This window comes from Pangasianodon hypophthalmus, chromosome 27 (genome assembly GCF_027358585.1).
Source record: "Pangasianodon hypophthalmus isolate fPanHyp1 chromosome 27, fPanHyp1.pri, whole genome shotgun sequence".
In the NCBI taxonomy this organism is placed as follows: domain Eukaryota; kingdom Metazoa; phylum Chordata; class Actinopteri; order Siluriformes; family Pangasiidae; genus Pangasianodon; species Pangasianodon hypophthalmus.
In genome coordinates this window covers 7,416,808-7,431,304 of record NC_069736.1, presented here as the reverse complement: position 1 = coordinate 7,431,304, position 14,497 = coordinate 7,416,808, and the positions used below count along the sequence as shown (strand labels likewise).

The window sequence follows — 14,497 nt, the reverse complement described above, 5'->3', positions numbered from 1 at the left end:
GACAGCTGAGGTGAGCTAGTATGGATTTTTTTTTGGTTAACCTCTATTACGAAAAAGCCTCTTTATCTAATAAAATATTTCAAAAAATTAATTCAGCTTGTGCTACAGACTGACGAAATCTAATCAGGTGTGTCAGAGTCAGATCAGAAAATATCAAATTAGCATCCAAAAAGTACTGAGCCTAATTAAAAATGAAGCACTCTTAATTAAAACTTCCCGTCCCAGATCAAGTGCTGTGGCTCACCCTCGGGAGTGGAGGTCTCCTTGCGTCGGGCCGAGCTGGCTGGGTTCAGCAGGCTGCTTGGATTTGGCTGCCGTTCAGGAGACTTAACGATGGCCGACATAAGGAGCTGGTGACGGGCTGAGGCCGGTGTGGAGGGGGCCACATGCTCCTGGGCCTTGAAGTGAGCCGCTGGAGAGAGTCCAAACATTAACAGACAAATTCTAAACAAACGGAGAGGCAGCGGAATGAAAATGGATTTGTAGGCAAATCTAGGAGACACAAATGATAAAAGATAGCATGCCATAAAAATATATTACAGGACATTTGGCATGCTACCTGTTGTGTCTAAGGCTGTCAGAACTAATTTCACTGTTAGATTATTCTTAAAATTTTCACATTTATGATCCCTTTTTAAAATGTTATCTAGTCTTTGCTTTTTTTTTTTTTTTCCAAAGAAGCCTGAATAAATAAATGCATTTCAATTTTTTAAAAAATGATATTTTTTACAATTAAATATTAAAAACAAAATACATGTCTTAAAAGCAATATTACACGTCCATAGTTAACAATTTTACAGTTTTTCTGTGGCTGAATCCTAAATGGAGTTTACTGGAAATGCAGTACACAGAGTATGTTCCAAAACACCATTGTTATATCCCATGTATTAAGCACATATAATAAATAGAAGGACAAGAGGGATTCGGCATGTCTTATCTCCAACAGGCGTGTGTGTGTGTGTGTGTGTGTGTGTGTGTGTGTGTGTGTGTGTGTGTGTGAAGAAAGCAAGCGTTTAAAATGGTAGATGGACTACATATTGCCAAAGAAATGTAATATTAAACTAAATATCAGCAACATGAAAAAATACCTTGGGTGAATAAAAAAAACAAATCTGAAATTAAAAAGGTGGTGATGTTTTCTTTTTCTGCTGATTTATTCAGAGTTTTTCAGATAGAAAATCATATTTAAATGCTGAACAGCAAAATACAAAATACAAGAATGAAAGCTGATTACAGTGCTACATCCGTCCTACTGAGAAAACAAACAGGGATTCAACACAAAAAAAGAATGAGTCAGGAAAATAGAGGAAACGCATTAAAGTGAGAGTTTTGAGAGAAAAAAGAGAGGCTAAATGGATGAGAAAAAAAAGAACAAAAAGAAGAATAGACACTGTTTTTCGAAATGGTTTCCTACTCACTATTCACTACACTGGAAATCAGGTGTACTACGTAGAACACTATTATAGAAAACATAAATGATTTCATACACTACATTACATGGGTTTGTTCATTACTCTGTGACACTAATCACATTTTGTAGCAAAAACAATGTTAGTTAGTTCATTATCCACACAATTATTTTACTGTATCAAGCCTATGGACCAAACAATGCAGTGCATTATCTACCTATTGCTGTATACTCTAAAATGGGAGCCCTTGAAAATAGTTCACTGCATAGTGAGTTGGAAACAGTTAAACCCAGCTAGTATGTGTTTGCTCCTTACCCTCTTCTCTCAGTGAGCGCAGCTCTATCCTCATCTTTTGTAGGGCCTCCTCCAGCTCAGTGCACCGTGCTCGCTCCTTCTCTAGTGCCGCCTTCATGTCGCTGTACTGCATAGGCACTGCCGGCTGCCCCTGTGCCATGCCTGCTGCCCCGTTACCGACAGCAACCATCTCCTCCCGCCGACGTCCAAAAATACCCTACAGACGGGGCCACAGAGAGACCATCGCATCAAGCTCCTGGAAATGGCCTTCTACACACCAGAGGATTTTCTCAACATAAAAAGCGCCTCTGAAGAGATTTATTAATTCCCTCAGCCAAACAATTATAAATGACTCCAGCATGAAAGCTAGTAAAGAACAAATCACACCAAGGTTACATCTTAGGGACTTTTAATGGAAGAGAAGATTAATCAAGCTTGGTCATAAGCCTTGTGTTTTTTTTTTTTGTTGTTGTTTTTTTTTTGTTCTATCCCTCAAACCTTCTTTTTCTTGATGGGTTGGTCCATCTTGGCCTGAAGGAAGTCAATGAGTTTGGTCTGCTGAGAGATCGTGCCTTCCATCTTCACCTTCTCATGAGAGTACACGGCCTAGAGAGAAGAAGAAGGGACCACAGGGGAAATTACTCAAAGCCGTTTAGTTTGAATCACTAAGTTTAGTCTGAAACTGTATGAGTAGAAACAGCTCACTCGTTGACATATGAATGGGATAATCTGTAAAACAGATTAAAAAGAACTAATCTCCTTGGTAAAGACATAAGCAGCACAGTCCTGGTGTATCAGATTCTTACACTGACACATGTACAGATATACCGCATTACTATCTTAGCAACAACTGACTGGGTTTTGATGTTACAATAAGTCCTCATAACAGACACATTATCTTTTACTTTACTCTTCATCCAAAAAGCAGCAACCAAACATCATAATGAACCTATTGACTCAATACTGTTTACTGTGGATTAGCTAAAATAGACCCATTTGTGACAATAGGGCAGCTATATTCATTCAGGAACCATTTTAATAGGAACACCTGTATATTCATGCAATTATCCAATCATGGGGCAACAGAGCAATGCATAAAATCAAGCAGATACAGATCAAGAGCTTCACAAAGTCTACTGTAACTCAAATAACCACTCTTTACAACCACGGTGAGCAGAAATGCATCTCAGCACTGAAACACACAACACTTCTAGCCATGAGGCAGACGGGCTACAACAGCAGAAGACCACATCGCATTCCACTCTTGTCAGCCAAGACGGGAATCTGAGGCTACAGTGGCCACAGACTCATGCAAACTGGACAGCTGAAGATTGAAAAAAGACCAGGTAATGTTTTTCCAATATGCATCAGAGACATGCTACATTTGAGTATCAATTTCCTCCCAAGTGAAAACCATACTGGCCGTAAGTAGAGCTTTTTTGCACCCTTAAACACAACAGGGTATAGTTAACTTTGATCAGCTAATCGCAAACATGATCATATGACATCAACACTAACCTTTATCTTCACTTCTTTGGATCAACAGACTGGTGAGCATAAAATTCTGTTTTTATTTACACAATATAGCAGTAACCTACTATCTTAATGTTAGTAACCAATTATAATGACAATTACTAGATTTTTTTTACTTAGGAACAAATAGCTTTTGCCTATTCCCCTCTACCTTTTCTGTATATATGTTTTCAGTCTGGCTCTGTCCAATTGTCAGGATGCTTCTTAATAAAAATTACTAGCATAACCTGATTACTAGCATTACTAGAATAACCTGATCGTGGAGCTCCTTACTACTACTTTTCTGGTTTATTGCTAGATTACTGGTCTATGTTTAGATATATACCACTACACAGTGTCTTGAGATAGGCATGGACATTTTAACAGTGGCGATCAGTTATTCTGTCATTCAGTAAGTTAAAATGCCCAAAAACCATCTGTACTGTCAGAGTACAGTAAATGCACTCACAGTCTCGCTGTTTTTGTGAGTATGTGTGCGAACGTGATGCATTTATGAGATATCTGCAGAGGACAGCAAGAACAACAGATCATTAATCCAGTGAGCTGAGCATGTGTAGGAGAGTATAATTACAGCATGGACTTAGACAGACTGTGGGAGTCAGGATCTAGTCAGAGCCTTTGCTTCACTACTTCTTCGTCTATCTCATTCTAAACGAATCGATATACTGCATTCATCCCTGAGGAGTCGTCAATGATTCATGCCTCTCAAAGTGCTTTTGATTAGCTGTTCAGCATAGTTAGATAGCAGAAAAAAGGTTGGTAAATGGTGTAAAAAGAGCTGGGAATACAATATAAAAAACCGAATGATGATCATAAGTGTGTGTGTGTACCTGTATATTTTCTAGCTGGTACTCAAGGTCTGTTCTCTCAGTCTTGAGCAGGTCAGTTTGGTCCAGTGCTTCCTGCAGACCCTGAGTCAGTCTGAAGATATGGGTCTTCTGGAGGTCCATCTGTTGCTGCAGCTTTCCTTGCTGAGATGTCAAACATGTACAATGATCAGCGGAAATAATTAAGTAGTTAAAGCGGAAACTTTAACTACAAATGTCTTGACAAATACACAGTTGAGAAATACAAATATAACTGTATGTGTATATATACAGTATCATACACTTAAAAGTCATTTGCTTTTTGGAATTTTAGTGAACTTGGGTGCTACAGCACCACATGTGAAATAACAAAATTGGTTGAATGTACTGCATTATTTCCAGTCAAGTTCCACCATGGCAATTTAAGAGATATTGATACCTATTAAAAGATTTCTGAAAGACAGTATATCTGAACATTACTACTAACCAGGTTTATCCATTCATGGGCACAGGTTATTGTGTGGATATGTTAAAGGCAGTCACGTGACAGACACATGGACTGACTTACAATTGGACATCACTTGTTACATGCAACATTCAAGAATCAAACTTTGAATTGACTCTTTCTGTGGTTCTAGCTACAAAGTGCACAGCAGTGCAAAGTGTTCTTTTATTGGAATTACTTTGTATGGGGACCCAGCATTAGTGTGTGCTAACCCGAGAATAAGCTGGATCACTTGAGAATAAGCTGAAGAAACAAGGTGCTAGCACTGGTCTCTGCCAACCACTAGCCTTGCTACACCACTGTATAGCTGATGATACTGTATAGCTCATGATACATAACACAGGTTACAGCTAATAGGACATTCAAGTAGCATGGCTAGCTTAATCGAATCCATACGCTGAAGCAGCAGTAACTGGTTGTTAGGTAGATAATGTTGATAGCTGGCTTGGCAAATGGACCAATATGCCTGTGTGTGCGAGACCAACCTCCTCCATCAGCCTCTGCTTGAGCTCTCTCTCAGTCTCTAGTTTCTGCTGGAGGCTGCGAGCGTTCATCTCCAACATGGCATGCTTCTTCTCCAGGTCATTCAACTGCAGGTCACAACAGAAGCAGTAGAGCTCAGACACAACACACTAAAGGACTTCAAGACTGTTAAGAGAGTTTAAATGAAATATGCATTTTCTACATTGCTTTTATGAAATCTTAAGTCGTAAGTATTTGGAAACTAAGCTACAAATATGTATAATTCATCCACTGAGAGACAGAACTACTTTTTTAAAGTGAGGAATTTGTGGTTATGTGTTACCAACTTATTTATGTAGGTTTGATAGAGTATGGATGCCACAAACCTTCTGGAAAGTCTAAGTAACCTGAATTACCAGTGATGGAACGTTGGATGAAACTGAATGTGGTTTTAAATTTTGGTTTTATAATTGGTTTGTATAATTCAAACATTTATTGACAGAATTCAACAACTATCCTTAAATTTCCATCACAAGTTTAGAAGTAGGTTGAAAAATACTGCAGTATTCCTTTACCATGATCTTGAAATAGAGCTGTCAGAGCAGGCAGAAATACAAAATATTACACATATTTGAAAAACATATCTTTGAAATATTAGTCTACTTTTAAACATTTTGAATTACCAAAAGACTATACTATAATATTACAAATGCTTTTGATTTTCAGGGTGTTTGTAAATACTTCATTATATCAGCAGTAGAATGCCACATGTCAGTTGTAGGATTAGTAATGAATAGCTACTGGGATCCATAATTATCAAAGCACTAGCTTAGCATCCAGCAATTACAGCTCAGGATCTGGGGTACAGTGACACAGGAGCAGAAACTCCATTTTTAATACTAATAACAATTCTGAATATGTAGAGAAAAAAATGGAAGTGGGAATTAAAGAGCTTGAATGATGAGATTCACTGAGTCAGTAAGAGTCTTACGAAACATGGGGAAAATGTGTGTATGTGTGTGACTCACTGTATCAGACAGACTCTCAGCTTTGAGCCTCTGCTCCTTGAGCGCCTGCTGGAGGGCGAGGATTTCGGCCTTGTGTTCGCGCACAGCCAGCTCCACAGCCTGGCGGGATTCAGTGCTGCGCTGATCAGCACGTAGTCGGTTCTGTTTCTCGTTATCGAGGAGGCGCTGAAGGTCGCGTGTGCGTCGCTCTGCTTGCTCCTTCTCATCCTCCAGGGCTGAGCGCCAGTTCTCCCACTGTCTCTCTTTCTCTAGAAGCTCGTCATTCAGCGTCTCCAGCTCTACCACTTGCTCCTCGAGCATGCTGCACGTCGTCTTCAAGGTCTCAATGTTCTTTGTCCAACGATATGTATAACGTTAGTTGTGGATTACAGTGGAAATTTCTTAAGACCTCTAACTCTGGTCACTGAGGTGTCTGTGGGTGTGTGGTCTACCTGTTTCTGATTGTTCAGGTGCATCTCTCTGTCAGCCACCTCTCGGCGTAGACGCTCCACATCCTGGCTGAGCTGTAGTCTTTCCTCGCTCTCGTCCGTCACCTCATCCAGCTGTTTGGACAGGTAGAAGTTCTGCCGGTTCAGCTCGGCATTCTCCTGGGTCAGCTGGGTCAGCTGCTCCTCCAGGTCTGTGATCACCTGCAATGACACAACACCAATCACATCCTGTTTAGTTAAATAGTTACCTACCCCTTCCAAAATTAGTCTCAAGGTTTCTAGATGAGATGGTTTTTATGTATATTGGATGCAAAGATCATATAATGTAATTATTAGTAAACCTGTCATTATCGATAAGCTACATACCGAGCAGCTGTCCCTCAGGGCATCAAACTTGCGCTGAATTTCATCTCTGTGAGCCTGGACAAAGAAATTGGGAATTCAATTCAAATATTTATGTATGAATGTGTGTTACTATAAGACCAGTATGGTACAGCATGGTACAGTATGGTAGAATGGTGTGTGTATTACTGATACGCAGTAGTTAGTGTGTGTGTGTCACTCTACAATAGGTGTCCAAACAATTACTGTTTGCTATATTGTAATTTATATCAAAGGATTTTAATAAAGACAAAGGACAAAGGTTTAGTGTCGTGAGCCAGGCCTATGACGCATTTCTTTAATAAATGTGGCTAAGCACTACCTATTTTCACAAGACAAGGTTTTCACTTTCAAATAAACTTTTCAAAACCATTTTGGAGAGGGGATGATGTGGACCTTTTTTCAAGCCAGTACCTGAGTATATCCTCCTCCAAAAAGCTCATTTTGTCACACAAAACAAAATTGTTTGCCTGTCAGATACCAGCACACAAAGGATTGTAGAGAGCCAGACTGCAATCTTCAAGATTCTGAAGCTTGCAAACAGAAAAGTGTATAAAAAGAGATGGCTGGCTTGCTTGGTCAATCATACTAGCCAGCTACTTATCTAGTGCTAGCAAGCAGCCTAATCATCTTCATATGATTTAAATTTCCTAATAGTGTTCAGCTATTATTTTGAAACTATTATTTCTCGCAAGCTTTGATGTATAATATGTTTGTTGTATGATGTGTTGTATGATATGTTGTTTAAAAGTCTTTGCTTGGATTTGTTGTCAGTCATTTGAAACATCTTTCTATCTTTGCCCAACTGGCTTAATGCAGTTTGGCAAACAGACTCATTTGCATTCTGTTAAACTGCATAGCAAATCAGATTTTGCCGTGACGCAGCCATGATGCAATAATGAACCAGGCAGAACTCTTCACTGGACTGAAAAGGATGCTGAGTGGCAAACTGAAAGGTGTAATTATTTCCTCCACTATGTACAGTATGCTGTAATGTATGTGTGTGTATTTGTGTGCGTGTCTCACTCTAAGAGCAGTGATCTCCTCCTCAGCCTCGGCCGTGGTCTCCTCCAGCTCGGTCTTGGCCTGTTGTAGTTGGCTTTCCAGAGCATGACGTGCCGCCTGCAGACTGCTGATCTGAGACTCTCGCTCCTGCAGTGACAGCGTCAGCTCCGTCACCTGCCTTTTTAGCTCCAGCTTCTGCTCCTCATGCTCCAGACCCATCTATTCACAACACGCAGACCAATAAGCGCAAATCAATCTCTTAATCACCCACAGAAGCCGTGTCGATTAAACAGCTACTTGAGTCCCGAGTCATACTTTTATTCAGCCTTTTGTAACTCAGAACAAAAACTATTTAACTTGTTAGTGACAAACATGTCATTATTCTTCTGTGTACCTTCTTCCTCTTCCTACGCATCCTGTCCAGCTTTCTGAGACTATACTATTGACTCTTTCATTTTTTCCCCTATGTCTCTGTCTTTCCTGTTCATTAGTCTACTCTCTCTTGTCAGTGTCATATAAAATTAGCAAGTTTCATGACATCATAGGTGTGAATCATACACACTTAACTGCAAGAGAACTGATGAAGCCCCTTGGATGAGCGGCAAGGCATCTATAAGATTATAACACAATTCTAGTCACTGTCTAATGTCCAATCTGGGACCTGATCTGATTATAACCATTCATAGTCATGATCTGGATGACTAAAACCATTCATAGACACCTGTCCCTATCTTTGTCTCTCTCTCTCACACACACACACACACACACACACTATATTTGTCTGTTTCTGACAAGGTGCGGGTGATTTTAATAAGCAGCCCACGTTCCCACCTGTTTGAGAGTTGAATCATTAAGTAATCAGGTGTGGGTGTTCCGCAACATATGGCATAAAAAATAACTGTGCAGAATTTTAATCACAATTATTTTAATTACATCCAGTCAAATCCAACCTAATACATACAGGATGAGAGATACACTCATAATATTGCACTTGCTGTATATTATGAGTGTATATTCTCAAATGAGTTTTTGTTAGCATAAGAATCAGCAACATAGCTCCACGGCCATTCAGGCTATTTTGGCTATACTGTTCCTCCTTGGTGAAAAATTTTCAAATCCCCTGCAAAGGTTATGTCTTATTTTAATAGCAGTAATTCAAAATAGCTTGATTTGTCTGAGCTAATTTTTCAAGGTGATGAAAGATGCCACCCCAGGCCATTGACATCTCTGGATCTAGGTTCCAAATCAACAGTAATTTCACAGAACCAAACAAAGTTCACTGTCCGAGAACCAGCTCTAGCAATTGAAACATGTTTCAGATTAGGCGCAGGCTCCAGAACCAGCAACAGCACCATGTCAGAAATCTAGCCCTTTATTCTTGGTAAAAATTCTACACATTTTCAAGACTGCTTTTAAAACCTATGCTCAGTTTTCCTGCTTATTTTTAATAGCCATTAGCAGTATCATGAAATGGGAAAACATGAAGTGTTATATGCGTTAGGGAGGCTGCATTAGTGCAGATGCAAAATAAAGAAATCTCTAAGGAAACCTTAGTAGATTGAGTGTGATTTTAACAACAGAATATCCATAGCCTAAGACATTTTCATCCTTTCTGGAATTTAATGCCTTGTTCTGCACAAGAACACTGTTTGTCTTTCAAATTCTCCTACAGCCCCATCTGACCTCTCGCAATCTGGTCTCCAGCTCTATCAGCCGGCTTTTCTTGCTCTGCTCCTGCTGACTCATCTTCTCCAGATGCTCCTCCAGCTTGGCGTTTTGAGCCTCCAGCTTTCCTGCCTGCGACTCCAGGTAGAACTTCTGCTGACGCAGCTCCGAGATCATCTCCTCCTGTGCTTTCCTGCCCAGCACACACATATAATGGGCCAGCAAAGCATAGAGTTACATTCTTGATTCATGTGATTTGATTTGAGCTTGTATTATCTATCAGAGTTGTTAGACTCTTACATGTTTTTCTGGGTGTAGATGCTGCTGTTGGCTGCCAGTTTGTTGGCCTCAGAGAGCTCAGCAATACGCTGTTCCAGACTCTTCATCTTATTTTCCATGGCATTGATGGTCTAAGGGGAGGATACACACACCCACATATTAAACATAAACCAAACAAATAAAACCAATTCAATACAGATAATACAATAGCACTGTCATTTAAAAGAATATGTAACCTAAAAAGAAAATGAGTCAGTCTAAATGCCATCATCATGCATCACTGAAGACAACTGGGCATGTTTGCATGATCATAATACAAAGGCAAAAATAAAGCCATTCCACTGGCGCGATATATCATTGCCATTTTTCTGACAGTGAGAATAACGGTGTCATAATAAAAAGGGATAGAGTTATTATTATTATCATATGATATGGTTGTGGGATATCCAATTGAATCAACTCATCTCATTCCTTTTAAGACATGAGCGGTGTGTGAGCAGTGAAGATCAGAGCTGTGACTTTTTCAGAATGACATATGATTAGATTCAGCTACAGATTTCAGTCTTATAGTGAGCTTTTGTGTTCACCAGGATGCAGTGTCTATATTGTTCAAATTCTTGTCTCTACGATGGCAATTAGTTTGCCGAGTGTGATATTTGATTAAATATTTCATTGATTATATTAATTATACAGAGTAATGATGCATCAACTGTCGCATCTAGCAGGTGTTTCTTCTCATTTGTTATGGAAAATTGTTCCATCAGGTAAATATTGTTAGTAATTCCCTATTTATGTTGAAGTGGAGTGACTCAGATAATGGACACCTACAAAAGAAATGAGACAGGTCACTTGCTTGAAAAAATAGTGTGAAAAAGTCTAAGATAATATGTATTATTCAGCAACGAAGGTAACACAAATAAGAAATGCAGTTATGAGAGTTAGAATCATAAGTCTGGAGTGTAATGGGTTAAACAGAAAGTGACACATCATTAGTGACTGCTGTAAAATATTGTAGGGGAAAAAAATTACTAGTCCGTGGTAGCATTACTGTGACTGCTTGATATTTTCCTTTAACAAAAATACTGTCATAGCTTTTTATATATCCAGGCATTAATTATATCTGTCAAACTATTTAAGCCTTCAATGTGCGGAACACTCAATACATAAGGAATAATACACGATGGGATTGCTGTTATAGGAGAGCAGGATAGTGCCTCCACCATCCTGAAGTACTTTTTATCCTGACACGTTGTACTTTATTCAGCTGATAGTTACAGAACAAATAAAACAGTGCTGTTTTAGGAAAATAATGAATGACAAGTGACGTGATGTAGCCTGACATGAATTGAACATTGACACATCATACTTTTTATCCATTTATAGTTAGGTTCTAGTTATTTTTCACCTAGAACAAGAACCCTAGATACAAACTAAAACTAGATTTTAGCCTGTTTTTGGTCTCAGTAAACTCTATGTTTACTGTTGCAATATACGCGTCTCCAGGAATGGCGGAAAAACAGTATAAAAAAAAGAGGTGGAGGACACATGCTCATGCAGACAGGAGGAGGCGTGAGGAAATTCTTACAGCTTTCTGTTCGCTGAGGAGTTTGCCTTTCTCACGCACTTCCTCTTCATGCTGAGCTCGCTTGGCCTCCAGTATGTCCTTATCAGCCAAGTCTGCCTTCATCTGAGCCTCCAGCACCTAAACACACAAGCACATGATCACATAATTAGTCTGTGGTTGCAGTGTGCTGTCTCTTTTGACCATTTTATTAAGTGATGTGTCACATGGCAATAAACCATAAACAGGTCTGAAACTACTCCATGCTACCTTGATCTTGTCTTCATACAGCCTTTCCTTCTGGACTAGGTGGGCCTCCATCCTCTGGGCGGTGGCTTGAGTTTCCCTCAGGTTCTCTTCCAGTTCCTACACATAAACACACATACACATAGTGTTTATATTATTTACAGATGTGGATACTGATATCAAGTGGTTCTGACACAAAGCATTGTTATAATTTATACATGAACTAATGAAATTGAGTTACTGATTGAGAAAGAGAGAGCGGGAAAGTGAGAGAGAGAGAGAGAGAGAGAGAGAGGTGAAGAAAATAGGCTCACCAGGATCTTCTCAGCCATCTGCTGGATCTGCTGCGATTTGGTCTGAATGTCATCTTTCAGTTTATTCTCTCTTCGCTCCACCATCTCTAGCCTCTTCACTTGGTTCTCCAGAGTCTTTCTGCCTTCCTACACACACACACACACACACACACACACACACACACACACACACACACACACACACACACACACACACACACACACACACACAGGAACAATTATTTTAAGCTCTTCCTCTTTTTTCACTAGCTATATATATAATATACACTTACAGGCCACTTTAATAGGGACACCTGTACTCCTGCACATTCATGCAATTATCCAGTCAGCCAATCATGTGTCAGCAGTGTAATGCATAAAATCATGCAGATACAGGTCAAGATTCAGCTAAACTGACACTGATGTTTGACGTTAATTGATTAAGTGAAGTTCTTGATCTTTATCTGCATGAATTTTTGCACTGAGCTGCTGCCACATGATTGGGTGACTGGATAATTACACGAGGAAGCGGATGCACAGATATTCCTAATAAAGTGGCCTGTTAGTTGTACATGGGCTGTGTTCATTTTCACAAGTTATTGATTGATTTTGTAATAGCTTTAGGCCTTGGGGTAAATATCCTTTCTAATTTTGACTGCTGTCATATTGATTAACTTTGCTCCATGAGACTTAAATGGCAAAATGTGCACATTTGTCAAACTCTAACAGAACAAACTAAATCATTTTACACAGCATTAATTAACAAAATACTGCTGAGCACAGTAAAGTAAAGGTTCCTTCTGTCCTTAGATTTATCAAACAGAAGAAACAACCTTCCTGTTTGCAATCCAGTGATTAAAAAAAATAAGTGATTCTATACTATTCCATTTAAATGATAAAAAATCAGTTTTTAATGAGAAATGAAGACTATGATATGAGAAATGAAACCTATAACATAAGCAGAAGCCTGATTGCATGCAGTCTGCTGAATTTATGCCATCAACAGAACTAGAAATACTGATCATGTTACCTTACAAAGGGTTCCAGTTTGTTGATTTCTGTCACTGCTAAATTGATTGGGCTCAACTAATATATTTTTTTCCCATGGTCTTGACAAAATTCAACGCCTTCGTTAGGAAGCATTTCATCAATGTTGTTGACAGGATTAGCTATGAATAATGAATAATGTGAACAGATGGTGTAAATGCCGGTGATGGTGACAGTCTGTAAGTGTGAGCAGTGCTTCATCCTGCCTCAGTCTCGCGCAGACGTCTGCGCAGTGTGTCGCTGGGATCCGTTTTGCTACGCAGCCGCTCCAGTTCACGCTCCAGCCGCTCTTTGGCCTGACGAATGTTCTGCAGAAGCTCTGTGGCCTCCGTGCTCGCCTTCACCGCCTGTGCAGGGTGAGAGGATATCCCTCATAGTACTAGTTTTATGGTGCTAGTATAACTGATGACACACTTAACAGGTAAAAACATAAGACGCACACATGTCACAACTGTTGACATTTCATTTACTCTTATTTCTATACTAATCTGAGAACATCCCATCTGTTGCTCATTAACAATGTGGGATCAGTGCATATGGTACCTTAGACAGCTTATCCTGTAACTCCTGGATCTTCAACTGCTGCTCTGCATTGGTCTGGAACACACAAGGCCACAAAATATTAACCAAGAGCACAGTGCACTGTTTATCTCTCACACACACTCACAAACTGAAGGCCACCGACTGTAATTTGTGGTTATTTACGACAGAAGGGAGGCAAGAAATAAAAACATCAGGGTAAGCGGGCACACTGCGAGACCTTCTCAACGTACAGGGTGATGGAATCATCAAATCAGGTATTTAGTTATTAGTATTTAGTTATTTATTAGTTGCAAGTCAGATCAGAGAGAAGGCAGAATCCCAAATGGCTTTCTATTCCCTACAAAGGCACAAAACATAGTGGCTTGTAACCCCTATTTAGTGCACAATATAGCCCATATGAATGTGTTCAGGATTAACGGATGTAAAAAAAAAAATTTGTTGTGTATTTGTTGATATGGTGATATGGGTCCAGGGTAACTTAACGTTTTCCTAGGGCTTTGTGTTTCTCTGTAACATAATAAGCTGCATTTTTCTTTTTGTCTTAACTTCAAGGTAGAGAAAAGCGAGCATGGGAAGGGAACGATTATTTATTGCTTATATGATGTTAGTGCTCCAACGAACGTTCCAATGAATAAAATGTATGACATGTCCTTTAATTTGCGTAAGCCTGCATATTAAATCACATTACCCCTTTCGTGGTTATTTTTCAATAACAGAACTCCCATCATGTTTTATTTCTTATGTAATTTATAAATTCTCATCTCAACTGGGATCTGAAGCGAAACTTGTATTACTAATATATTAGCCAGAGTCCACTTGAGCTAATCCACAATTAATCGTACCCCTCTCTGTATTCATCATATTGAGTCGACAGGTTAGTTATGAAGAGTTGAAGTTTGGCTGCTGCTTTTGGTGTGAAGTGAGAACAAAAATATAATGCATCACTGCTCTTTTATCTCACTTTTTACATTATTTAATAAATACAAGGGAAGTCACCTGTCCTTTTGGCAAA

General features: G+C 39.4%; 1 protein-coding gene across 7 annotated transcripts in view; it reads right to left on the bottom strand.

Annotated features, from left to right (window-relative positions):
* The window catches only part of cita (citron rho-interacting serine/threonine kinase a), an 87,365-nt gene that overhangs the window by 21,899 nt on the left and 50,969 nt on the right, over positions 1–14,497 (bottom strand). For all 7 annotated transcript variants that reach the window (XM_026921954.3, XM_034300631.2, XM_026921957.3 and 4 more), the window contains exons 16-31: positions 13,486–13,539; positions 13,149–13,289; positions 11,917–12,042; positions 11,627–11,722; positions 11,381–11,497; positions 9,817–9,926; positions 9,535–9,709; positions 7,873–8,070; positions 6,832–6,885; positions 6,469–6,666; positions 6,038–6,367; positions 5,033–5,137; positions 4,067–4,207; positions 2,202–2,309; positions 1,725–1,920; positions 245–412 (exon numbers count right to left, since the gene is read on the bottom strand). In XM_026921954.3, coding sequence (XP_026777755.1) covers positions 245–412; positions 1,725–1,920; positions 2,202–2,309; positions 4,067–4,207; positions 5,033–5,137; positions 6,038–6,367; positions 6,469–6,666; positions 6,832–6,885; positions 7,873–8,070; positions 9,535–9,709; positions 9,817–9,926; positions 11,381–11,497; positions 11,627–11,722; positions 11,917–12,042; positions 13,149–13,289; positions 13,486–13,539 — 2,317 coding nt within the window. The remainder of the gene's footprint in view (positions 1–244; positions 413–1,724; positions 1,921–2,201; positions 2,310–4,066; positions 4,208–5,032; positions 5,138–6,037; positions 6,368–6,468; positions 6,667–6,831; positions 6,886–7,872; positions 8,071–9,534; positions 9,710–9,816; positions 9,927–11,380; positions 11,498–11,626; positions 11,723–11,916; positions 12,043–13,148; positions 13,290–13,485; positions 13,540–14,497) is intronic.